Source organism: Phlebotomus argentipes, unplaced genomic scaffold, assembly GCF_947086385.1.
Source record: "Phlebotomus argentipes unplaced genomic scaffold, Phlebotomus argentipes genome assembly contig_15, whole genome shotgun sequence".
NCBI classification, from domain to species: Eukaryota; Metazoa; Arthropoda; class Insecta; order Diptera; family Psychodidae; genus Phlebotomus; species Phlebotomus argentipes.
Window position 1 is genome coordinate 10,723,424 of NW_026776181.1, and position 22,962 is coordinate 10,746,385.

A 22,962-nucleotide genomic window follows, 5' to 3' on the forward strand; every position below is an offset into this window, starting at 1 on the left:
TTAACAGAAAAAACCGTGGCGTTTTCCAAACTCATGCAAACAGGGGTACTCGATGGCACAGCCTGTGCCGTAATTTAAAAGACCCCCTCTTGAGTGTCCACGTGAGCCGCTCAGCATAATTCTATGTGCGTCGAGGTGGGCAAAAAATCCCCGTGTGGAAAACCACTGTAATGGCTCGTTTTCTCCGTGAGAAAGCAACAATATGAAAAATTCTTCAACTCTTGGCCCAGAAATATCGTGGCAGAAACATTTCTCTGTCAATGACTCAATAATTCACAAAAATGTCTCTCGAGAGCGACTGAAAGAAGTGTTTTGGATAGAATTGTGTAACACTTTTCACGGGGCCTATTTTTAGGTGTGCTGTTTGGAGCGCACACTTTGCAGATTTTTGACCTTAAAACCCGCACGGCAAGGAAACACCATTTTCCACGATCTAATTGGCACCTTTGATCTCATGCCGAGTCACGGAAGACTTGGTGACAGTGATTGACCACTTCTTCTCGCCCAAGGGTGCGTGATTGTGAATGTGATTTCCCTTCGGTGCTGAATCACATTAAAACAGCCCCTCAATCGAGCTCACAGCTAAAGCAATTTCCTCAATTTACTCAATGTGACTCGAGATTATTAGATTTCCACCACCAGGCTGACAACTCACTTAATCGCGTTTGGATTCGGAGGGAAAATATGGAAATTGTGAGAAAGTGTTTCTCGGAAGAAAGGCTTCTTGTTAAGGAAGATATTTTCAAGTACCGGATACTATTATGCTATACCAATCTCATGAAGCCCAAATCTTCACATGTCTTCTTCCAAAAATGAGTCAACACGACGTTCAAAGAGTGGAAATTTGAGACGGTCTTGAAACTATGGACATCACTAAATCTTTATTAAATCATAAATGAGTATTTCTAGGTTTGTTCAATTGTCTTAAAACAATTAATTTGTCGAATTTTCTGCTACTTGGATTAGCACGCTTTTCCGTTATTTGTCTATTTAAAAAAAAAAACCAATTCTATCAAAATAACAGCAAAGAAATATTCTTCTATTAATAGAGCGCCATAAATCAGTGGGAAAAACATAAAATTACCTAAATTCCTCATTTATCCGCCTTCCAAATCTATCGTGCAGCATATGCTGCATCAGGTGCGACTCTGCCTTTCCTCCACTCTTTTCTCTGGGCAATAAATCACTCAAGGAGGCACTGAATGGAGTCGTATGGAATGAATGGAGTGAGTGTAGTGAGCGGTCGTGCAACAGGAGCAGAAAACCACAAAGGTGCCAATGACTCGACCGTCTCGCCAGGTAAATTTCCCACCTCCGCTAATTTTAAACTCCCCGCCCGAGGAGGATTTTGGTTTTGTTATAGTCGGTTATAAAAGATGTTGGAAAATATGCCGACACACTCAATGGGATTCCACTTTGGCGTGCGAAAAATATTTTTGGAAGAGATCCTCTCCAATGTCTGTGTGAGGCAATTGAGGAAGAAGCTCTTGGAGAGCTCCTCTGGGTGTGGGTGAGGGGCTCAATGGGCCACACAGTGGAGCTTCACGGAAAATTGCGAGCGTATTCAGTGGTATAAAAGATGAGGACTGGTATTTTTGGTCAGTGTCTCTCTGAGCGGCAGTCAGTTACAAACCGACAATCAAAATGGTAAAGTCAGGACTCTCGTCCACATAGTGATTATCTAGCGAGCGATCTGATTTCGTGTCCTGCGCACCACAAATTGATCTTCACACACAGGATTAGCCGAAAAGTGATCTCTCAAAGTGACTAAAAATGATCAGTAGGAATCCTCCAAATAAGAACATCGCGTCGACCCACACCTCTGCCTATAATTAATACGCGCGAAAAAATGTTTTCCACCGAAAATCGTTGAAATTTATGGGACTCGGTGGAATTTGACGCAATGGTGGCGAAAAACTTAGAAATACCCACGATGACAAACACTTCCAGTTGTGAGATCGCGCATTCAAGGATTTGTAGAAAATTGCGCAGAAGTTTTTCACTCATGCCCACATTCTTTCAATGGGCCTTTGATTCGCGGGAAATAAAGTGTGAAAAGTGTAATGAGAGGAACCTGTAATGAGAATCATTTCGCTGATCATGTGAAGATCATGCGCAGTAGCCAATCATGGAAAAGCATAGATTTGCTGAATTGATGATCGCAAATTAGATTTGCTTTTTTATATAAAAAAAAAATCTTGAATTCTCCTCCAAAGCTGAGATTTTTTTTTTCAATTCTTCCAGGATGACGATCAGAAAATGGATATCATCAGGAAGGCTTTCCAGATGTTCGACACCCAGAAATCTGGCTTCATCGACACTTTGAAGATATCCACAATTCTCACGTCCATGGGCCAGCCTTACGATAAGACGGAGCTGCAGACACTCATCTCGGATAATGATCCTGATCGTAAGCACTCTTCAATATCCCGGCAGATCGGGCTGACCACTAAAGTTTTAATTTCACTTTTAGAGACCGGAAAGGTGAACTTTGACGGTTTCGCGCGCATCGCCGGTCACTTCCTGGAGGAAGAGGACGCCGAGGCGATGCAGCAGGAACTGAAGGAGGCCTTCAGGCTGTACGATCGCGAGGGTAACGGCTACATCACCACCAGCACCCTAAAGGAGATCCTCGCTGCCCTCGACGATAAGCTCTCCAATGCTGATTTGGATGGCATCATCGCAGAAATCGACACTGACGGCTCCGGAACGGTCGATTTTGATGGTAAAAGCCCCGCAAGAAATTCAATTTAATGCTCCCCATCTAAAACCATTTCTCTCTGCAGAATTCATGGAAATGATGACTGGAGACTAAGTTAAAAGCATCCACCATCGCGAGAGAGCATTTTCAGGTGTATTATCAAATGAAATTTATAATTTCACACTAATTAATTTACTGTAAATAAAGTGGTTTTCCGCGACGGAATTATTCATAGCTCGATGGGGATGCCAGGTAAAAGCTCTGCGAGCTGATGGGCTCAATTTCATCTCGTGGGCGAGTGAGTGTGGCCGAATGGCCCAATAAAAATTCCTCAGGATAAATAATTGATGAACCATACGATGCGTGACTCCTCCACTCTCTGTTCCGGCTAATGACTCAGATTCCTCAGGATGCGCCTCACGACGCTCTTGCCTCCCAATTGTGCTCCACTTTTGCACAGTGTCACTGAACTACTTTCCCCGTTTTTCGCAAGGGCTTCCCCAACAGTTTCCCTGCGACTCTCTCTCGCCAGTCTCTGGCATAGTTTCGGCGCCGAGGGGCCAAAGGATGTTGATAAAATTTACGCATCTTCTGCTTAGTACCTTCTGAGATTCTGATATATTCTCCATTTGTCACCTGAACTGGGAAACTTTCCACGCTGATTTAACTGCGTTCGTGAATCTGTTAAATTCTACGTCGTCTTCTCTTGAAATCATACTTTGAGATTGGAGTAAAAAGCTTCTAATTTAAGACGTATATGTATACGCACATATACACATTGACCACATACAGATCTGAATAAGTTTTATCTCAGGACCTTTCTTAAGCTGATAGTTTAAATGCAAGGCAATATCATTGGCCAAAAATGCCAAAAAAGCATAGCTCGAGGGATTTCCGTACTTTAAACCCCAATGAAGGCTAAATCGGAATTAATGGACTGGCTATAATCGTGCTAGATAATATATATTTGCCAGAGCGAATGAACAACTTTCCCCTTCTAACTGTTAATTTCTCAGCAACCCTCTTGGAGGCATTAACATGGGATTATGAGATTAACCCAAATGGCAAACTTCAGCACAGCCTGCGGCCCCTTGGCTCTCCCCCTTCTCAGCAGCCAGAGAGAGAGAGAGAAACGTGGGAGCTTTGCGAGCTTGACATATTTATGAAATTACATCGATTTTCCCCTCCTCGGGGCGACTCTCTCTCTCTCTCTCTCGGCGAATCCTTCTTCCTCAGCCGCGAGAACAGGCCAGTCTCTTCCACTTGGCGAGAGAGTGCGGAGCTCGTGTCTCTGTCTGGCGGAGTATCTGGTGCAGTTGCACCACTTTTTGGCCAGGATCTTCCTGGATCTGGCCACAGTCACGAGGAATCGCCTCGCGAGTGTTTGCTGCGGGTAGTGGAGAGTGCTTGAAAATGGTGCCAAGGTACAGTAACCTTTTATCCAAACGACCAATACGGATGGAGTTATCGATTTATGAGCCTCCGCGCGAAGACAATGGGGAGGCTTTGTTGGGGCGAAGGCAGAAAAAACCCCGTTTGCCTTGCCACACACAGTCAGCATGAGAGGAGCGCAATAATAATTCTGTTTATTATTTATCACCACTTTCTGTTGCTTCGCCATGGGCCATGTTATCTTGGGGGCCGCCCTCAAACCACCTACTCTATGGTATTCCCACTTCTTGGCCTTTTCCCACGCCAGAGCGGAAAAGTGATGCATAATGGAGAGGCTCGAGTGTGTTTCCATAGTGAAAAATACAGCAATTTCTGGCTGTTTTCCTCTCCGGAAGTGGTGACGTCAATCCGAGAGAATTCCCACCGTCTTGTCTCTCTCCCAACCGCCCTCCTAACGTGCGTGTTTTTGAACTTGTTGACTGGAATGGGGGGCAGCGCGCGCTCTATTTCTGTCCACCCTCACAAGTGCAAACAATTCTCTAATTTCCACGGCAAGTCTCACACCCACAACACCATCCCGGAGAAAGAGAGCGGCTCTCTGCCAAGATGGTCAATGGGAAATTGTGCCAAGATTGGAATTGCAAAGTCAGCGAAAAGTGGAGCAACTTTCGCTGAGGATTTCCCAGGGTGGGAGAATGGAAATTATTCCATCAGTGAAATTGCAGGCCGCTAGGCAAGTTCAAGACTTTGCAAGTGTAATCACAGAATGATTGCAAGTGATGGAGCGCATTTTCAACTTCATTCATTCATAAACATTTTCCGTATAGAAGAATAAAAAGTTAAGCAATATTTCATTTGAGTCAAGTTGTGCTGCAAATTGAGTGGTGGTAACTTTGTGAAATACAATTCTCTTGTTTGCTCTTGATCTAATAGAGAGAGAATGGCACAATTGAAGTGATTCAAAAGTTTACAGGCACGAGTTTGAAAATAGGATCTGAAGTATTTGCATTGAGTTTTTCATTCAATTTACAAAAGAAGCGGTGTTTTAGAAAAGTGTCATTGAAAAATGAATCATTCTAAAGCATGCCAAATAAACATATTAACTTGAAAAGCTTTGCAAGAACCTCCTAAACTAGTACGAACGAATTCATGTTCTACGCCTTAAGATTCCATATCAATTGCCTCATTCTGTAATTTCTCATATTTCCATTCTTTACCCATTTTGTATAATTTTATGCAAATTTCTCTTTCAACGCTGAACTTTAATAACGCTCGATAGAAAGAGCACTGAACGTCATTTTCAACCCTTTTCATCAAGAAAAATGAAAATTCCAGATTCTCACTCAAAGATATGCAATAAAAATGCCCCGGAAAATATCTCCCATCATAATTTTCTCCCCATTTTCCCAGTATAAACATAATCGAGCATCGAGAGTTCGCACATCTCATTATGTGAAGTCGTGCGAATTCCAGCTTTTGCACATTTTTTCCACTGGAATGACGAGAACGATGGTGAAGAAGGGACGAAACCACACAAAGGTTTTCTGCTCGTTGGAAATGTGAAAATTTTCAACGCTGTTGTCCTTTTGTAGTGATAAAAAATTTTGCAAAGGCTTGAGGTGCAATTTCATCAGGTGCAAATGGAAAATGTCATCAGCATGCAATAAAATTTCAATTCAGATCTCCTCTATCTGGCGAGGGTGCCTTTTAAATAGCATGTGACGGAGAAGGAGGTGTTTTGTGTTTAAAAATACCAGACGCTTCCAATGCACATCACATTTTCCAATTAACCCATCTCACCTTTCGTCGTCACACTTTCTCACATTCACACTCGCCTCTTCTTCCAGAATGCCGTGACGCCCATTTGAAAAGGATGAAAGTGCAACCAAAACTATCAGTATCGCACTTTTGGATTGTGAGTATCACTGAAGACTCTGTTGAATGTTTATGACAATAAATCTCGGGCAAAAATACAAATTTTCCCTCTTTTAATTGCAAACTTCTTATCTCAAAACCCTTCTCAGAATTAATCTTCCCGGCACGTTTTCGCGAATATTTATTTTACTCGTTCCAACACTGCTTCTCGTGGTGGGTCAATTAATGCAGAGAAAATATTTTCTCGTCCATTTCCGGGGGCTGAAGCAATATCAGTCCACTTGCTCCCTTAATGGATTTAACCTACTTTTCACCGTTAATTTTCAACCGTGTTTCGCTTTCCTGGAAAATTTGTAGGGTGAGCAAATAGTTGCGGAGGGAATTTAGATAGGAAAACTTTCCTAAACCCTTTAGTTGAATGGCGCTTTTGCCATTTAAAATGAAAAGTTTTATTTTCTTGCACAAAAGCTCATGATTCAGCTTAAAAGTAGTTTCATTGAGTTTGTGGGTTTCTCGTGACGACATAAAGCCTGTTCGTACAGTTCAGAAATTATTTGTAGAGACACAACTTTTGTATATTCAGTACTGCCATTATTGCTAATGATTTTTTTGTATAAATGAGCGTTTCATCTAATTATGCTAACTTTTAATTTAAAAACACACAATGTTAAATTTTGCATTTACATCATAAAATACTATAGAATCACTAATTTTAAAGTTTTTCTTGTTTAAAGCTTTGGATAAACAGATTAAAAAAGTTTTCCTTGGTCCGTATCTGGATAGAATATATCAACAATTAAGAAATCAGAATAGAAGCATACTCAATCCCAAAAAAGAAGCGGTTTTGGCACATGTTTTCTCACTTCTGTTCACCACTATATTACAGTTCTGCTTAATGCGCAAAATAATCCGCCACTGTTACACTTGAAAAACTGTGAGATTAAACTTCCGGCGAGCGCCTGAAATAGCTGAATCTCTCATGCAATTTTCAGATTACACTCTGGTGTGGTTTTGGCCTTGTCGTCTTTGGAACGTTTGCCGTGATTTCTTGCTGGATTCGAAGATGCAGGTAAGAATTGGGCACTTGGGTGGACTCCAAAACATACTGAGTGAGTGTGCGTGGGTATTGATTCGAGAATACTGGGTAAAACTGGCACGCTAAATTGGAGACAACGATTGGATGGGAAAGGGAGTCCATAGAAAAGAGTAACTTATTGGATTTGCCAGGCAAAGTCCCTGAAAAATGTATGATGGGGGCACGTTTTCTCCCCATTCTGCCCACGTGCACAGTCCATTTCCGTGGCGCAACGAATTGGAATTCGAGCGACGAAAGAAAATGCACTGCTGTGCAGTCATTTCAACCGGAGTGGGTGTGAGAAAAGATGTGTGATTGAGAGCCTCCTGTTTGGTGTCTTTTTACCAATATCCATGAGAGATGTTAATGGTGACTTTGCACTGTATTTCCCGTTAAAGGACACAACATCCAATTCACAGGCACGATCAGTCACGCTCATTGTGTGCAAAACACTCAGTTCAGTGTTCAAGAGCAGTCGCAAGATTATCTATCGCGTGTGTGAAGTCACTAGTGTTAAGAAACCATTGAAAATGTTCAATCTCTATTCAACAATGAATCGCCGCAATGACGACAAGGAGGAGAAAGAAATTCAAACTACAGGACATGATCGATTCTGTCAGGCACGGCCGTCGAGGTAACGCTTTTCTTCAATTATTCACCAAACTTCCTATTTATATCTTTCCTCTACTCCTTCCCCACGTCACCCGCTCCTTTTTGGCGCCAAGGAATCCGCATAACTTTCTCTGTATCTTGTCGAAATTCTCCCCATTTCAACACTTTATTGGTGTCTCTTGTCGGTAAAAATGTGTGTTGGATTTGCCGTGAAACCCTCAGATAGAGAGATGATGTGAATTGACGAAATTGTGGAAGAAGATATAAATGAGTGGGAACAACAAAGAAAATGATTTTCCCGTTGGCTACAAATTTCAGTATCCAAAGTAAAAAAAAAGACATTTTTCAAGGGACTATACAATTGATTGCGATTTAACTTTTAAGTATCCATACTAAATTGGTCAATTGGTTATTCACGTAGCCAGATGAAGCTTTATTTTAGTACTGCAAAATTGTACAATCGTCTGTCTGTGCCCCAATTCCTCCTATTAAAATTCGCTGAAAATGCCGCTGTGTTGACGAAAAACACTCACGACCTCTCATTCTTCAAGGACTGATAAGCTTTTTGATAGTCATTTAGTTGGCAAAAGACCCTTTCAGCGTCTTCCTCGTGAAGAGGGTTGGAAAATATGTGTAAGACGAGAGTTCCCACATCGTTTGAGGGCAAAGTGTCGTCTTATCGCGATAAATTTCACATTATCTCTCCCTGCATGGGGCGTTCTCACCCTCTTTCTCCCCCACATCCTCGTCCTGCCCCCAACGAGTGAGTGTGTGAGTCTCTAAATGATGCCCATCTTCCTTTCGGTGGAACAAAAATTGAAAAAATACATATTAAACGAAATATCGAAAGATCGACGTATCGGAAGAAGCGGAAGAGACACGTGAGAAGAGCCCAATCAGCTGCAGAATTTGACTCTCAGGCCGTTTTCACAGCGAATAAGCGCCATTTATTCAGGTGAATGTCGCATGTTTTAAAAAGTTATCCAACAACCCTCCAAAACAGCTCCCCAGCCGATCGTTTCCCCCCCTCGTCATGTTGTAATGTTCGTAAATGTTATCTGTTTCTCTCTTTCTACCCTCTGGAAAAATCTCTCTCCCTCCCTGGTGGTGTTCTTTTGGGGAAAATGGAATGCCTCTGTTATGGTTGGGAACGCAAGTCGTGGCCGATCTGTGAGCACAGAACAGGAGAACTCAGAGTCTGAGCAATCGGAAAAGTCACCATTAGTCAGCACGAAGCTGGACTCACTAGCCAAATTGCTGTTCAGTAAGAGTTTCAAGCAGGACAATTCATCCGGCAGCAAAGTGACTGAATCACCGACAAGGTTTTCTCTTTTCTTTGCTTCTCGAGACATAATCATATCCTCTCTTTTTTAATCATTCTTCCTCGTCCTTGTCCGATGCTTTTTAGCAAAGTGGTTGAGAATTGAGTCATCGAGAAGTGGAGATATCAGTTCATGAGTGCAGAAAAAATTTAATGCACACTTTTACAGCCAAAATCACTCCAATTGGCAATGCGAATGTGACTGGAATTTAAAGGTCAGCCAATAAAAATTCAAAATCAAGTAAAAACACCCCCGCAACGCTGACCTTTGGCTTTCCATGCTGAGGAAGTGACCCCAAAAAAACTGCCAAAAGTCAGATGAAGAGCACAGGGCGAAAAAGTGACCGTTGGGATTTAACGCGAGTGGGTGTTTTTGAGGCTTACGACCCACTTCCGACGCTAGGAAATTTGGGGGAAAAGAGAGCATAAAGCCATAATTTCATATGAGCCAAATGTTGCACAAGACTCTGTCGTGGGCCATCAAGTAAAGTGTCTCCTAAATACCCCATAAAATCGCATTATTTGGCATGATTCGAGGGAGAGATGAGCCAATTTTGTGGGTACTCTTCGCTGTGCGCCATCCCTCTCGATGATTTATCACAACCACTTCATTGCATTTAATTTGTATGATACATTAATAGCCCCAATCTCTCATCTTCGTTCCTTTTGCTAGATTTGTCTGTATAGCCAGTTCTTTGGAGAGATTCAAACATTTTCAATGTGTTTCTTTCGTGAATGGTATTATGGACGTTTCTTTAACACCTCACTTTAGACGGAAGGAGAGTCTCTCTGGACATGTTTTACTGTGTATCTTAACCATATAGATTTATATGTATACCATTTAGATTTCAGCCAGACTTCTCAGAAGCAAGTCATAACTTTATATATCCATTTTGTCCTCTTAGGATAGTTTCTTGTTCATGTTGCTATATTTATTCATGGACTGCCTTATTGTTAACGAAAAAGACTATAAAAATCATAGTAAAAGATATTTTGTAGGAAAGAGGTAGAGAAATATAAGTTTTTAGTGATACTTTTCAACAAATCCTATTCAAAATCAAATATCAATCAACATATTCTGTCAAACATTCGGCCAATTCGCATTCGTGATTTTCTTGGTTTGATGTCGCGAAAAGTATCGCTGAATTCTAAATTCAACACTTGAATGTACAAAACTTCTTACACTATGTTTATAAATGTTTTATATTAGATGTTAAAACAAGTCATCATAGAAGCTCAAGAGACACTGAGCTTGAATGGAGTTCTGTGATTGCGACATTTGCCATGATAAAATGATATGATATGATATGATAAATGTGCATTTGTCTTAATTTGATGACTGAGGATTCGTAACTAACCTTGCATGATTGCTTCCTTTTGGGGTGGACGAAGGCACAGTGTCCTGAGGTATCAGTACACGGCGCTAGAGAGCGGGACCTGTGGCCAGGACAGAAGTCCGCGCGAGAGGGCGGCGAGGGAACAAGCGCTAGTAGCCAGTCAGACGTGGGTTCAGCAGTCCGGAGGACGCTACGAAGTCATCGTACATCTCGATGACATCGGATCGAGGACCAATAAACACTGGTTTCTGCTCAAAGATGCCACTGTGAGTGCGCTCTTCTGCATGCCAGGAAAGCCAATTGAGTATACTTAATGAACAGCAACTCTTTCTATTTCAAACAGGTTCGAACTGATCGCTTAATGACCCTGCTTCCAATACCTCCCGATTGCATTGCCTTGGAAGAACTGCCACCCTCCCAGTGTCTCAAGGGCGTCTTCATGGAGTTGCTGGGATCCCTGCAACATCCCTACATCTATCCGGTCTTAGATTTAGGTTTTTTAAATTTCGAATCTCGCAACTACGCCTGTCTCGTGATGCCCTTCAACCCGCGCGGCAGCCTGAAGGATCTCATCTACAAGAGCCAATGGAATGAGGCTTGGTGTCGGAAGTATACGAGGAAATCCACTTGTTTGCCAATATCTCAAGTACAACGATTGGGACGACAAATTCTGGAGGCGTTGCTCTTCCTGCGAGAGCGAGGCTTCTCCTCCCACGGACACCTCCACAGTGGCAATGTGATCCTGCAGAACGGGGTGGCTCGGTGAGTATTTCAAACGCCCACAGCACGCAACCCGCCCTAAAAGTGTTTGGCGGTTAATTGAGAAATTTCCAATTCTCACTGGAGCTTTTCAAATAAGCTCCGTGTGCCAATTGTGTCGAAATGCATGTGAGGCGGAAACTGAGCCAAGAACGTTATTGCATAACTTTTCGAACTTTAGCAATCAACAGTGGGTGGAAATTGACCATAAGACAAAATATGATAATTTGCTAAATTATCTTTTTGGCCATTCTCGTAGTTTATCCGGACTGGAGAATGGAATCCTCGGCCTCAATTCCAATATCAATGCGATTGTGTGGTCGAAGGGCAGAAATGAGCTGGAGAACATTGATGTGATCTGCTTTGGACATCTTCTCTTCGAGATGTGTTGCGGCTACGAGTTGGCCATGCCACAGCCCTCGCCAGGCCACATCCAGCTGGATCTGGAGCGTTATCCCCAAGTCGCCGATGTGCTTCAGATGATCTTCGACTCGCCGGATGGACGGTATCCCTCAGTGGAGGACCTCGTCATGCACGACCTCTTCCGAAACATTGACCTGCGCGAAATGAGGGGCACTTGCGTGCCATCCTTCAAGCATGGACTCAGCAGCTCCACCATGAGTATCCTTCAGGCGGTGCAGCGGAGACAAGGCAGCTTCTTCTCGGGATCATATAGCGAAGGAAGCTCTCCGTGCACGCCACCTTCAACACCGCGCCTGGGCAGGAAGATGGAGTGAGTAGCTGAGTGTTTCTTTTGCATGATTGAACTTTTATCTAACACCTTTTTTGCACGCAAGTCACCAATTCTTACACTCGAAGCAAGACTCTGACAATGTTTTCCGGTTTGCATGAGAAGTTGTCCAATATTTGCATGCTTCCTCCGTGTATTTTTTGTGGATCCTCGCTGAGATTCGTGGGATTTTCCAGGGATTCCGATACGCCCAGCTACTCAAGCAACTCCGATGACATCATAGAAGAGGTCACAATCGCGTCCACTCATTATGATCCCATGCACTCTCCTATTCACATCTGCGAAAATAGCCTGCCGATAGATGATGATGCCGAGGAAGGCTGCTCCTCTTCCCAGATTCACCAGACACCCAATCAACTCACAACGAGCAGCGCTAAGAACAGCCAGAGTCGTCGGATGGAGTACTCAATGCGCGGGATGAAGCTAGACGTCAGCAATCCTTCTCAGGACTCCGCCTTTGGCTCCATGACGGACGGTGACATCTCCATTGCCTCCTCAAGTTTCCGCCTCAACAGCTTCCAATCCGTCACGTCGCCCATCGACGAAGGTGTGGAAGATCTCACAGAGTCTCGGGAGTCCCGTGAGCCACCGCTAAAACCCATACAGACACTAGAACCTCCTCTGTTGCTAGTCAATGATCAGTGCTCCATCTACACAACGTCTCCACTCCGTCGTGGAGGAACTGTGGAGGTCTTCTCGCAGAAGTACAGAGTCTCTTCCTTCGAGGACATGCCCAGATCGTGTCAGGAAATGAAGATGGACAAGTACACTTTCCGGTCATTTGAGGAGGAGCGAAGAATTGATCTGGCCTTCGCGCCAATCACTAAAAGCGCCAGTACGACTTCAACAAGCAAATGCAAATGTAAGTGAATTAAAAGCTCAATCCCACTTCTGAACAATTTCAGTTGCTTCTTTCGAATAAAATTTGCTCTGAAAATACTCTGACTCAGAAGTGGGTTTGAAATGCCGGGTTTATCAAAAACCATGGTTCTCATTATATTGTTTTGCAGTGGCTGGCAGCAAGAGTTCCCTGGTTCGTAATGAGAAGTTCAAAAGACTCACGCACGCGGCTTTCTCTAGTCGCATGGCCGGCAGCCGACACGTTTTGTGGAAAAATAGCATCCTGGCGCGCAAGGACACAGTAAAGTCCAACGAGTCATTGCTGGACACTTCGCCTACGCGGTCGCTCGACGCCAAATCTGAGTCTCTGGCGCCCTGGAACTCCTGGAAGTCCCGCTCTGAGCGAACCCTCTTCTCACTGGCCGACTTCAAGCAGCCCGCGCTGGAGACAAGCTCCTGCCATACGGAGGACTTCACTTCTGACGAGGAGGAGCCCTCCACCAGAGTGGCCAGCAGCGGCGACAGCTCCAGCCGGAAGGCCGAGGAGGAGCCCGAGAAGAGTCTCGATTCCAGCGATGAGGTGGACGAAAGTGACTTCCTCTCCTCGCCGTCGCACGAGTACATGTGCAAGCTGATCGGGAGCGGTGGCGAGGAGACTCCTCTCCTCGAGGGCATGGAGATGTCCCCGATTTCGCCCAAAGACTAGCTTCCCGACTTGATGGGCAAATGTGATAATGCGTGCTGTATTTATGAACTCACTTTTAGACCCCCGAGACACTTTCCATGAAAGATCCTAGCGAGAGGTTAGAAAACCTTGGTTTGACTTAGAATTTTTTCTATATCAAGGATTAAAATTGCCCTGAATACCACTTGCAATTATTTTTCCCCTTGGCAGCCTCTTAAATATTGAGTTCCAGCGAAAGCAATTCCAGATTATTTTGCGCGTTTCAGGCAATTGTACTGTAGAAAAGAATATGATGAAACTAATGTCGATGTGATAAAAATAGATCCAAAGACACAATTGATTGACAAAAAAATATTCCTTAAAGAGATAACAATAATTATTGAAATATCTTCAATCCGCACTCTACAGTAATATTTAGCGAAATAATCTCATATACTAAATAAATGAATATTTACTGTTAGTCAATGGAAATTTTAAGAGAAAACAATGCCAAATTTCACTAAGAGAAAATATTGAAAAATTGACGAGTATTAAAGTAAAGGAAAACTTATCATCACACGAATTTTACAGCAAAGAAAATATCACTGGAAACTCCTTCAGAGCTTATTCTCCTCCTCTCGAGAATCCATCGTCTATCATCGTGTATTTAAGGCCAATTAGAGCGAAAAAATAGGATATCTTTGTAAATCCTTCTCGTATTCGGAAAAATCCTCAATAATTTTCGCCACTTTCGCCTCCCAAAGATAATTTCCCTCGCAGATGAAAACATTTTGATGCCGTCCCATTTTGTCATTAATTAATGGAAATTGCTTTGTAATCTCACATTAGCTCTTTATAGTGAAGAAATATGTCTACTTATTGCATTATTGTTCATTCTATTTGTATTATTCATGAACATTATTTTTATTAAATGAAAGTCAAATCTTCAGTGTATGAGAAATGGAATAAATATTGAATTGATAAAATAGAATAAAAAAATATTATTTGATCATTATTTTGAGGCGGTTGACAATTATTTCACTAAATATTAGCCAAATAATTAAAAGAACCGTTGATATTACTAAAATTTGAATTTAGACGAGGTTTTCGTCTTTAGACCACTCCTGCTGTGGTGAACTATTGTGGTGAATATAGGTGGTGAGAAAGTCTTGCAGTGCAGCGGCGTGCCTACAAAAAGCCTGTTTCCTCGTGAGAATCCTCATTTTTCAGTCAGTTTCGTAAGTGGAAGCACATTTTGAGAACTCCATCAATCCTTTGAGAGTGAAGGAACTACATTAGTTTCTTGCCTTTGAACGTTAAACTACATTTTCACATTGATTGTCGGAAGTGAGGTTATTAATTAAGTGCATTTGACGCATCGACTAAACAACGTTTAGCAAAAATGGATAAGGTGGAAAAATTGTATCAAAATTATGAAATTTTGTCGAGTGCAGGAGAGAAAGTCCTGGAGGTATGTCCCCTTTAACCAGCACACGCAGAGATTTGTGGAGAAACTCATGGAAACACTACTTTCAGCATGAAGATCTCTTCGTGGAAATGTTGGACGCTGTCAAGGGTTCATCGAAGGAGAAAATTCTCGCATCTCAATTTATTGGGAAGTTCTTCAAGCACTTCCCGTCTCTGCAGGAGCTCGCGATAGATCGACAGTTGGACCTCTGTGAGGATTCTGACCCACAAATCCGTCGCCAGGCTATCAAAGATCTTCCTCAACTGTGCAAAGACACGAAAGAAAACATCCCAAAGATTGCCGACAGTTTGGCCCAGTTGCTGCTCCTGGACGGCACTGAATTGATTGTGGTGTACTTCTCATTGCAAACTCTGGCAAAAGTGAGCAAGAATTTTGTCTTCCGACTTGAGAAAATACTAAGTTTGATGTAATTTTGCTTTCAGCTCGACGCCAAGTTGACCCTCACCGGCGTAATCAGTCAAATTATCACCGGAGATGAGCAGACGAGGGAGAAATGCTTCAAATACATCCAGCATAAGTTCAGGAACTACGCTCCAGACATCTACACTAAGGAGATTGAGGAATACTTGGTGGCTGAGCTCAAGAAGATTCTTCATGTGAGTAATATTGTTTGAAATATCAAAGATTTTATTTTTGTAACTTTGCGTTCTTGTTCAGGATGTAACTTCTGATGAATTTCAAATCATCATGACCATCCTGGGGAGTACAAAACTGGGAAAAACCGTGACCGGACATGCAGAACTCGTGAATCTTGCTGTGGAACAAGCTGAACTGGGAGCTGACATCGATCCTGTTACACTTGAGGATGAGACAATTGAGAGATTCATCCAGTGCGCTACTCATGCATTGCCCTACTTTTCAGTAAGTCTTTTGCAAATTGCATTTAAGAACTCCTCTAAATCTCGTTTATTTACAGACGCAGATAGAATCAACGCCCTTTGTCAAGTTTATCTGTGACAAACTTCTACCGATCAACTCATGGAACATGATTTCCGCTGCCGACGATCAATCTCAGGTGCATTTGAGAATCTTGAAGATCTTCGCCGAGATGTGCACTAATTGTGGCACTTTGGACAACGGACCACAACGCATTGAGGCCATCTTCACAGTTCTGATGGAATTCTTGCCACTTCCGCCGATGGACGACACAGACGTATTGAGTGCCAGTCCCTCATTCCAGTTCTCTCATGTGGAGTGCTTGCTGTATGCGCTCCACACGCTCGGGAAGCACGGCGTGGAGTTCTTCACATTCCACGATGATCCAGAGAAGCTGAAGGACTTCAGGGCGCGTCTGCAGTATTTGGCACGTGGAACTCAGGGGTAAGTGCAGAAATCGAAGTGGTTTTAAACAGAAATTAATCACAATCTTGACTTTGCAGGTATATAAAGAGGCTGCAGGAATCAGTAAAGGACAAGAAGGACGACACAAACTCTGAGGAGAACAAGATTAAGGTCACAGCATTGAAGACAACCTCGAATATCAGTGCTTTGATAAGGGATCTCTTCCACTCACCACCCAGCTTCAAGACAAAGGTCACGTTGTCCTGGATCGAAAAAAAGGTAAAGTATTTATAAAGCGATTAATGTATGGATTAGTTTTTAATGATAGGAGTTAAAACCTGGTTCTCAGGTTAAAGTAATTAGTAACTCGTCAATTGGATTTTGCGTTTGCTAGGGTTAACACAGAAAAGATCTAAACTTAATGAGAAATTCCAGTCAAATGTAACTTACAAATCACTCATTGTAGCGTTATCATAATGATAATCTCAAGTGATCAAGTGATTTGCAATCTAAAGCCTAATCACACTTTTTTCTCTCTCTCTCTTTCTTCGCCAGGAGACCGCACAGCAGCGTGAAGCAAAGCGTCATGCTCCCATTACGTTTGATGGAAAATCGGGTGGTCCAGAGGTTAAGAAAGTCCGTGGCAACACGAACGGCACGCAGAAGGTGTACACGCCGCCCTCGGGCAAGTACTCGGGGCGCGTGCGTGGGGGTTACGGGGGCGGACAGCGACAGGGCGGCATGGGGCGCAACCGGCAAGGGCGCCCGGGTGGAGGAAAGTGGAAGAAGTAGATTTTGGGCTGAGAAATGGAGGCAAATTCACGTGTATTTGTATGGATGATGATTGTCTTCAAGAGATAGAGAGTGAGAAATTTGTTGCAGAGAATGCCGTATGTATTGAAAAATGCACAATATTTTCCGTAAGCAATTTTCCAGAGTGAAGAGCTGGATTTGGAGTTTTAGCGGACAGCGTTTTAGATGATAGTTTTCTAATGGATTTCTTTCAGGAAAAGAAGTGTGCTGTGCGGACTTTGGGACTCCAAGGAGTGATTTTTGTATGATCATTTGTTTCTGTGAATTAACAAATCTTCTTTTCAGCATTTGCAGCTTTTTCATAACCCATAGTCTTAGGTGGAAATGTGCGCAGAGGAAGCAAAATATAACTTTTTATTTCAGAGAAGCCCCCAGAGTAAAAGCCCTAAAATCAAAAACCCGCCCTCGTTTTCTCGTCTTAAGTGTTTGTCTTATAAAACAAGACCTCGAAATATAGGAAATTTCCTCAGCGTGCAAAAAAAATCTCTTTAAAAAAAAAACTTGATGTATTAATATAGTAACTACTTCATACAATTGATGTAAATTACACATTTTCAAAAAGGTTCTCTCCTTATTCGTTCTTTCCGATCATTCTAATAAAAAGAACATGAATATAAAATCGTGACAAGGACGCTTTTTAATTGACTGCAGACTTGCTTTTGATTCGCTTGGAAGACTTTCAGCTGTGAATTTGGTGATTCTGTGAGGTGTTCCTTAGTTGATTGAAGTTGCGGTTTAGGATGTTGAAGAGACAATTAATACCTGAATTTTCCAAGATTCCAGTGTGTTTGGATAATTTCTATTTATCAGACTTTACCATCAAATGTTCAGGCACATTTTTATCATATGAATATAGCAATAAAAGTCCAACTTAATCCTAGTAATGCTAATATCGGCTCTTTTCATTATTTTGAAGTTTATATTATCAAGCACTTTGTGATTATTATTAAAACTTGTGAAGTTTTTGAAAATTAAAAATTTTCCACATACAATTTCAATGATAAAAAATACATTTTAATAACAACATTTTTCAATACTTCGCAGTGCATTTTCCGAAATTTTGGAATGTCTCAAAAAGTCAAAAACTTTTCGGATGTCTTAGAAAATTCAGGTTCACAGGGTTCAAACTAAATGCATTTTACCCGACACGTGAAATTCGATGTAGGCTTTCCCGTCCGGAAGCAAATCCCTCCCGGCTTGATGGCACGGACTCCCCAGAAACTAAGTACAGGCGTGGGGATGAGCGCGGAATGAATGGGCCGATGCTCCGACTCGGAGATCACGATGACATGATGTCGTTCAGCATTTCGCGCGTGATGAGGCTTCCGGGCGCCACGCGCGTCCTGGATCGACTGCGACTCAGCTGAGCCCGACGCTCCGCTCCTGCTGGCCTGGGGCCACGCTTCCGCCTCGCGTCGCGATTCCCAAACGCTGAGCCCGTCTGCAGAGCCTCCAGCAGACTGTCCATGACGCCCTCCTGCGTCTGCGGATTGTCAATGTCCACCACGGCTTGCTGGCGCATCTTGCGCTCCTGGGCATCCAATGCAGCCTGTTCCCGCGCCTCCCTGGCGCGCCTGGCCTTCTCCTCCTCCTCGCGGATGCGCAAATTGTCTGCGTGGGCTTGCAGGAAGGCATCCTTGAACGTCTTGATGTCCGCAAAGAACTCCTCCATGGTGTACTTGGCCGGATCGAAGGTGTAGTAATCAGCGAGATCGCGGAACAACTCCTCCATGTGCACTGCCATCTTGCTCAACACCTCCACCGTCTTCCGGCAATCGTGGGCAAACTGTCCCATCACCTCACCAAATCTATCATCATCACTCTGTGGCAGTTTGTTGTTGGCCAAATCCGAGTCGAGATTCTTCAGCGACGCATTCATCTGACGCATTGTCTTCTGGATATTCTCTATACTCACGCGACTTGCCTTATCCACATGCGACAGATCCTTATCCAGCTCCAGGGCGTCCGGGAACTTTCTCTCCACCACGTCCACAACATAGTGCAGCAGTGTCTGTTTGTTCTCATAATCCTTCGTGCTGCTCAGCTTGGTCAGGAAGCTCATTTCAAAGCCAAAAGCTTGTGCGTTCTTCGTGCCCGAATTCATATAATTCCCCATCAACAGGATCAACTCCAGAATCTTCGCAAACTTAGTACTCTCCTTCATCTCTTCGCAAGCCGCAGTTCCCGCCACAATGTCCGGCTTCACATCCTGTACCATATCGCTAAACTGCAGCTTGAAATTCAAGCTGTGCAGTCTCGGACTCAATCTCTTGATCTCCCCAATCGTCGCCGCAAAGTCCTCAACTCCCGTCAACTCCTCCTTTTTGCTCTTCAGATCCTGCAGGCGCTTCATTTGATCCGGTGGCGGTAGGTACTGAATCAACTGCTGCAGGATATTCGATGTGAGTATAGAAGTATCGCATCTCAGCAAGCAAAGCTTGATTTGATCGTATGACAAGTGCTTCAGTGATCCTCCCAGCAGAATGGCAATATTCTGGGCAGATTTCCCATCCAACACTCGCAAATCCACTACATTCTTCCTCGATGTGAGCGGCTTATCCAATGTGTCGCTGTGCAGCTGCAAAAAAGAAGACCAAGGAAACACAATTATAGATCATGATCGTGAGAAAAAGATCCAGACTAAAAATAGTTTTGTTGCATTTTCCATCTGCTTTGCAGAGTATCATCGCGTGGGTGAAGAGATTTGCTAAACAAGAGCTCATTTAGGAGTTTATAAATAGAAAAGCTAAAGGCGAAATTATCTGGCAAATCTACAAAGGTAATGCTTAGCTATTAAACAATTGTGAAATTATAGTTAGATTTACAATATGCATTCTCACGTGCGGATAAACAGAATGTTTTTTTTTTGTTGCAAATTCACCGTTCAGAACGTTATATTTTCAACTTTTCTTGTTATTATTATTTTGCCAACAGTCGTGTCTTCCAGAACAGCAATCTTGGGTGTTTCTCGATATGATCATACATTTTCCAGAGACTTCACACGAATAAAGGTTGCAAGATCATTTTTCCTAGAAATATGAGAAGCTCACTCACCTTTTTCACCGGCTTTGAGGTGAACTTGCTCGACAACCCATGGAAGATATCTTCCGACGCAAGCCGATCCTCCTTGCACTTCACCCAGAACGCCTTCTCCGACATCCTGGTGGGCGTAATGACCTGCCAATTGGCCCTTTTGATGGGTCCGTCCACGTCCCACTTTTTCTTGGGCTTCAGCCCGTGCGGCAACACGAGCGGTGCCTTCGCGAGCGGCATGGGCCCCGGAAAGCCACCGGGCGGCGGAGGCGGGGGCGGTCCCATGCCTGGCGGTGGCGGAGGACGCGGTCCACCGGGTGGTGGCGGTGGTGGGGGTGGAGGAGGGCCACCACCAGCTGCCATGACGCCTCCAGGCGGAGGCGGTGGCGGCGGAGGTGCTCCAGTTGTCGACTTCCCCTGCAGTGGAATATCAATGTTGGGCAACTTGCTGACGACCACGGGCGCCACGCCGCTCTCCTCGTAGGCTCTGATCTTCTCCTTGAGTGTAGCCACGTGCGCCTCCGCCTCCTGCTTGGCTGTCTCGAGCACTTCCAGTCGCTTCTCGTACTCCTCGTGCCGACGCTGATCCAGCTGCTTAGACTTCTCCACCTGCTCGTCCAGCAACATTTCCACATCGATGTGGAAATCACGGCTGCGGAAGTTTGGATCGCAGCCATTCTTGAAGAATACTATCTGCGAGACACACTCCTCAATCAACTGGAAATACGCTGGTCGATACTCGTGATCGTCCCGGATGAAGAGCAAGTGTTGCAGAATCGACAGGAAGTATGGCTCTGCCGTTGTCTCCGACACGATGTTCTTCACCAACTCATAACAGTCATTCATATCGTCTAACTCCAGTCGCACATTGTCGAATCGCTGGCTGAACTCCTCCGAGTCATCCTCTCGCGCATCATTGAAGATCTTGTAGTGATTCTTCAGGATCTCCATGTTGCTGTTCTCCACAATATCGCCCAGCAGTTCCATTCGTTCATACAAGCCCGTCCGCATGATCTCACACCGGAGATGCAGTCGGAAATTGAGGTCGGGTGAGTTGAGAATGGTGTTGATAAACATGAGGCAAAGATAGCAGAGATCCCGTTTCGTCTCATTTGCGTCGTGCTCCACAAACAAACCCTCCACGATAAATCTGCAAAGAAGGAGACATTTCGGGGCATTATTTCTGCATCGCTCGTCTGATTAGATAATTCAGTTTCGCGGGCGGAAAGTGAAAGCCACTCAAATTGGCCAATTTGTGAGATCATCCACACAAATTATACTCAAGGCAGCGCGTCTGAAAATAAACCTCGCCGCTCCCCTCCTCACCTGAAGCGCTCGCCCGACTTGTCCACCGTGGCGGCGGCATTCGTGATGGCTCTCAGCACTTTGTCATACCCATTCCTCTCGGGAATGAGGCACAGACCCGCCAGGAGCTTCAGAGCCTCGCACATGGTGTGCGGCTTCCGCGGGTCCAGGCACTGCGCCAGGAGCAGCACAGCCGCGTGCTGCTGCGGCCCAATGATGGCATTCAGCCCCCATGTGTTGTTCAGGATCGCCTTCAGACATCGGATGCACTCGTATTCCGTCTTCTCGAACCACTTCTGCGGCTTGAAGTCCCGCCACAGGCTCACAATCTCATCGATTCCCTCCTCGCCGAACTCCTTGATCCAGCTGATGGGGTTGCTCGTGAGCGCCACTCTCAGGCTCTCCACGCACGAGTAGATCTTGTGGATGTGGTGCTCGCGATCGCGCAAGTACACAATGTAGTCCCATGGCTTCTCGAAGCGCGAGTGCGTTCGGTTCTCAGTTGAGGCCTTGCCTGGAAGATTGAGCACAAAATCTTATCTTACAGAAAGAATGACAACAATTCGCGCAGAGCAAACACAGATTTGCCGATAAATTCATTCACAGATGTTGCTTTTGTCGCCTCGAGACAGCATGTAGTGATAAGAAAAAAGGCATTTTCAGCAGCACCAGATTTGACTGAAACAATCAATTGTCGATAAAATTGTGGTTTCTTTGCCAAAATACATGAATCAAGAGACAATAAAGAGTCGTAAATACCTGAAAAGATTACTCATTATGGCGAATTTCCTGAATTTTTTGGCTTGGATTTGAAAAATTGTCGATTAGCTACTTAATATCTTAACATTCAGATTACTATTCAGGTTTATTGACTTTCAGACAAATATGTATTATACATAAAATGAGTGAAGGATAAAATTTATAATCCGAATATATCTAGATGCAAATGTTTTTCTTGCAATGTGTGCTTTTTGATATAGGATTTTATAGCAAAGAATCAAATATGACGGCTGGTGATTTACCCAACGATCTATTTTTTGGTCTAATGATACTCTTATCATGATCAGATTCGTACTTTCAGAGGTGACTCAGGAATTGCAAAGAAAATTATGAAAATTTGTGATACGACAGAAATGGCAAGAGTTAATCAAATAAAAAGGCGGATTATTTATAGTCATTGTTTACGCGTTGACAATGACCAAGATTCATCTCAGGGTTTCCAGACGTCAACAAATGCCAATTGCCTGATTTTGAGGTGTCTGCGGCCTCTCACTGAGAGTCTCTTGCGCTTTCGGGGCACATCATGTGGATTCTGGTGTGGTCGAAGGCACCCGGAAATGGAAACTCACCCTTTGTGTGCATGAGAATCATCTCGCGCTTCTCCTCCAGACTCTTGAGCAGCAGTGGTTGCCGCTTGTCCTTGGGTATGTTCATGTCCTCCAGGATGTCGAGGAATTTGTGCGTGATCTCCTCCGTGGTCATCCTATACACCTCGGCCGTGAGCTGCTGCAAGTCGCCCTCGGGCTCCGAAATGGGGCGACCGCCGTTCGAGCTGCTCGCCTTCCCGCGCAGCTTCGGCCGCCCGAAGAGCGTGTCCATAATTCCGGACGGCTTGGACTTCTCCTGGCGCGACATCACTCTTATCTAACGTCCTATCACTCTTCTTCTCGCCCGCGGGCGCTGAAGACACCTTTCGTGGCACTTGTTGCAGGTG

The 22,962-nt window shown here is 44.0% G+C and overlaps 4 protein-coding genes across 8 annotated transcripts; 3 read left to right on the forward strand and 1 right to left on the reverse strand.

Moving 5' to 3' along the window:
- The first annotated feature begins 1,458 nt into the window (after positions 1-1,458).
- LOC132262662 (troponin C) lies at positions 1,459-6,054 on the forward strand. The gene is made up of 5 exons (XM_059761998.1): positions 1,459-1,647; positions 2,245-2,410; positions 2,474-2,725; positions 2,787-2,852; positions 5,941-6,054. The coding sequence occupies exons 1-4, from the start codon at positions 1,645-1,647 to the stop codon at positions 2,813-2,815; spliced, it is 450 nt and encodes a 149-aa protein (XP_059617981.1). The 5' UTR covers positions 1,459-1,644; the 3' UTR covers positions 2,816-2,852; positions 5,941-6,054.
- Positions 3,966-14,315, forward strand: LOC132262655 (slowpoke-binding protein). 5 transcript variants are annotated; one of them, XM_059761987.1, is made up of 10 exons: positions 5,993-6,008; positions 6,961-7,037; positions 7,442-7,677; positions 8,506-8,610; positions 8,813-8,977; positions 10,369-10,579; positions 10,657-11,075; positions 11,332-11,805; positions 12,000-12,685; positions 12,834-14,315. In XM_059761987.1, exons 2-10 carry the CDS (start codon positions 7,032-7,034, stop codon positions 13,367-13,369), a joined length of 2,838 nt encoding a protein of 945 aa, XP_059617970.1. In that variant the 5' UTR covers positions 5,993-6,008; positions 6,961-7,031; the 3' UTR covers positions 13,370-14,315. The 5 variants fall into 5 exon arrangements, with proteins under 5 accessions (XP_059617972.1, XP_059617970.1, XP_059617968.1 ...); XM_059761989.1 differs by lacking the exons at positions 7,442-7,677; positions 8,506-8,610; positions 8,813-8,977 and adding an exon at positions 3,966-4,125 and having other exon boundaries at positions 5,941-6,008; XM_059761985.1 differs by lacking the exons at positions 5,993-6,008; positions 6,961-7,037 and having other exon boundaries at positions 7,323-7,677.
- A 151-nt stretch (positions 14,316-14,466) lies between these two features.
- LOC132261939 (apoptosis inhibitor 5 homolog) lies at positions 14,467-17,538 on the forward strand. Its single transcript, XM_059760994.1, has 7 exons — positions 14,467-14,798; positions 14,864-15,175; positions 15,239-15,412; positions 15,474-15,677; positions 15,733-16,136; positions 16,196-16,376; positions 16,653-17,538. The coding sequence occupies exons 1-7, from the start codon at positions 14,730-14,732 to the stop codon at positions 16,887-16,889; spliced, it is 1,581 nt and encodes a 526-aa protein (XP_059616977.1). The 5' UTR covers positions 14,467-14,729; the 3' UTR covers positions 16,890-17,538.
- A 118-nt stretch (positions 17,539-17,656) lies between these two features.
- LOC132261938 (protein diaphanous) lies at positions 17,657-22,901 on the reverse strand. The gene is made up of 4 exons (XM_059760993.1): positions 22,598-22,901; positions 21,270-21,762; positions 19,965-21,093; positions 17,657-19,488 (listed from the first exon to the last, which is right to left on the reverse strand). The coding sequence occupies exons 1-4, from the start codon at positions 22,881-22,883 to the stop codon at positions 18,190-18,192; spliced, it is 3,207 nt and encodes a 1,068-aa protein (XP_059616976.1). The 5' UTR covers positions 22,884-22,901; the 3' UTR covers positions 17,657-18,189.
- Positions 22,902-22,962: the final 61 nt, after the last annotated feature.

Coding starts and splice junctions, on each gene's coding strand:
- LOC132262662 (XM_059761998.1), top strand. Junction 2,411..2,473: donor CTCGGATAATGATCCTGATC/GTAAGCACTCTT, acceptor TTTCACTTTTAG/AGACCGGAAAGGTGAACTTT. Junction 2,726..2,786: donor CGGAACGGTCGATTTTGATG/GTAAAAGCCCCG, acceptor TTCTCTCTGCAG/AATTCATGGAAATGATGACT.
- LOC132262655 (XM_059761985.1), top strand. CDS start 7,397: ATGAGAGATGTTAATGGTGACTTTGCACTGTATTTCCCGTTAAAGGAC. Junction 8,611..8,812: donor AATAAGCGCCATTTATTCAG/GTGAATGTCGCA, acceptor TGGGAACGCAAG/TCGTGGCCGATCTGTGAGCA. Junction 11,806..11,999: donor CGCCTGGGCAGGAAGATGGA/GTGAGTAGCTGA, acceptor GGGATTTTCCAG/GGATTCCGATACGCCCAGCT.
- LOC132261939 (XM_059760994.1), top strand. CDS start 14,730: ATGGATAAGGTGGAAAAATTGTATCAAAATTATGAAATTTTGTCGAGT. Junction 14,799..14,863: donor CAGGAGAGAAAGTCCTGGAG/GTATGTCCCCTT, acceptor CACTACTTTCAG/CATGAAGATCTCTTCGTGGA. Junction 16,377..16,652: donor TGTCCTGGATCGAAAAAAAG/GTAAAGTATTTA, acceptor TTTCTTCGCCAG/GAGACCGCACAGCAGCGTGA.
- LOC132261938 (XM_059760993.1), bottom strand. CDS start 22,883: ATGTCGCGCCAGGAGAAGTCCAAGCCGTCCGGAATTATGGACACGCTC. Junction 21,763..22,597: donor GATTCTCATGCACACAAAGG/GTGAGTTTCCAT, acceptor TCAATCTTCCAG/GCAAGGCCTCAACTGAGAAC. Junction 19,489..19,964: donor CCTCAAAGCCGGTGAAAAAG/GTGAGTGAGCTT, acceptor TCTTTTTTGCAG/CTGCACAGCGACACATTGGA.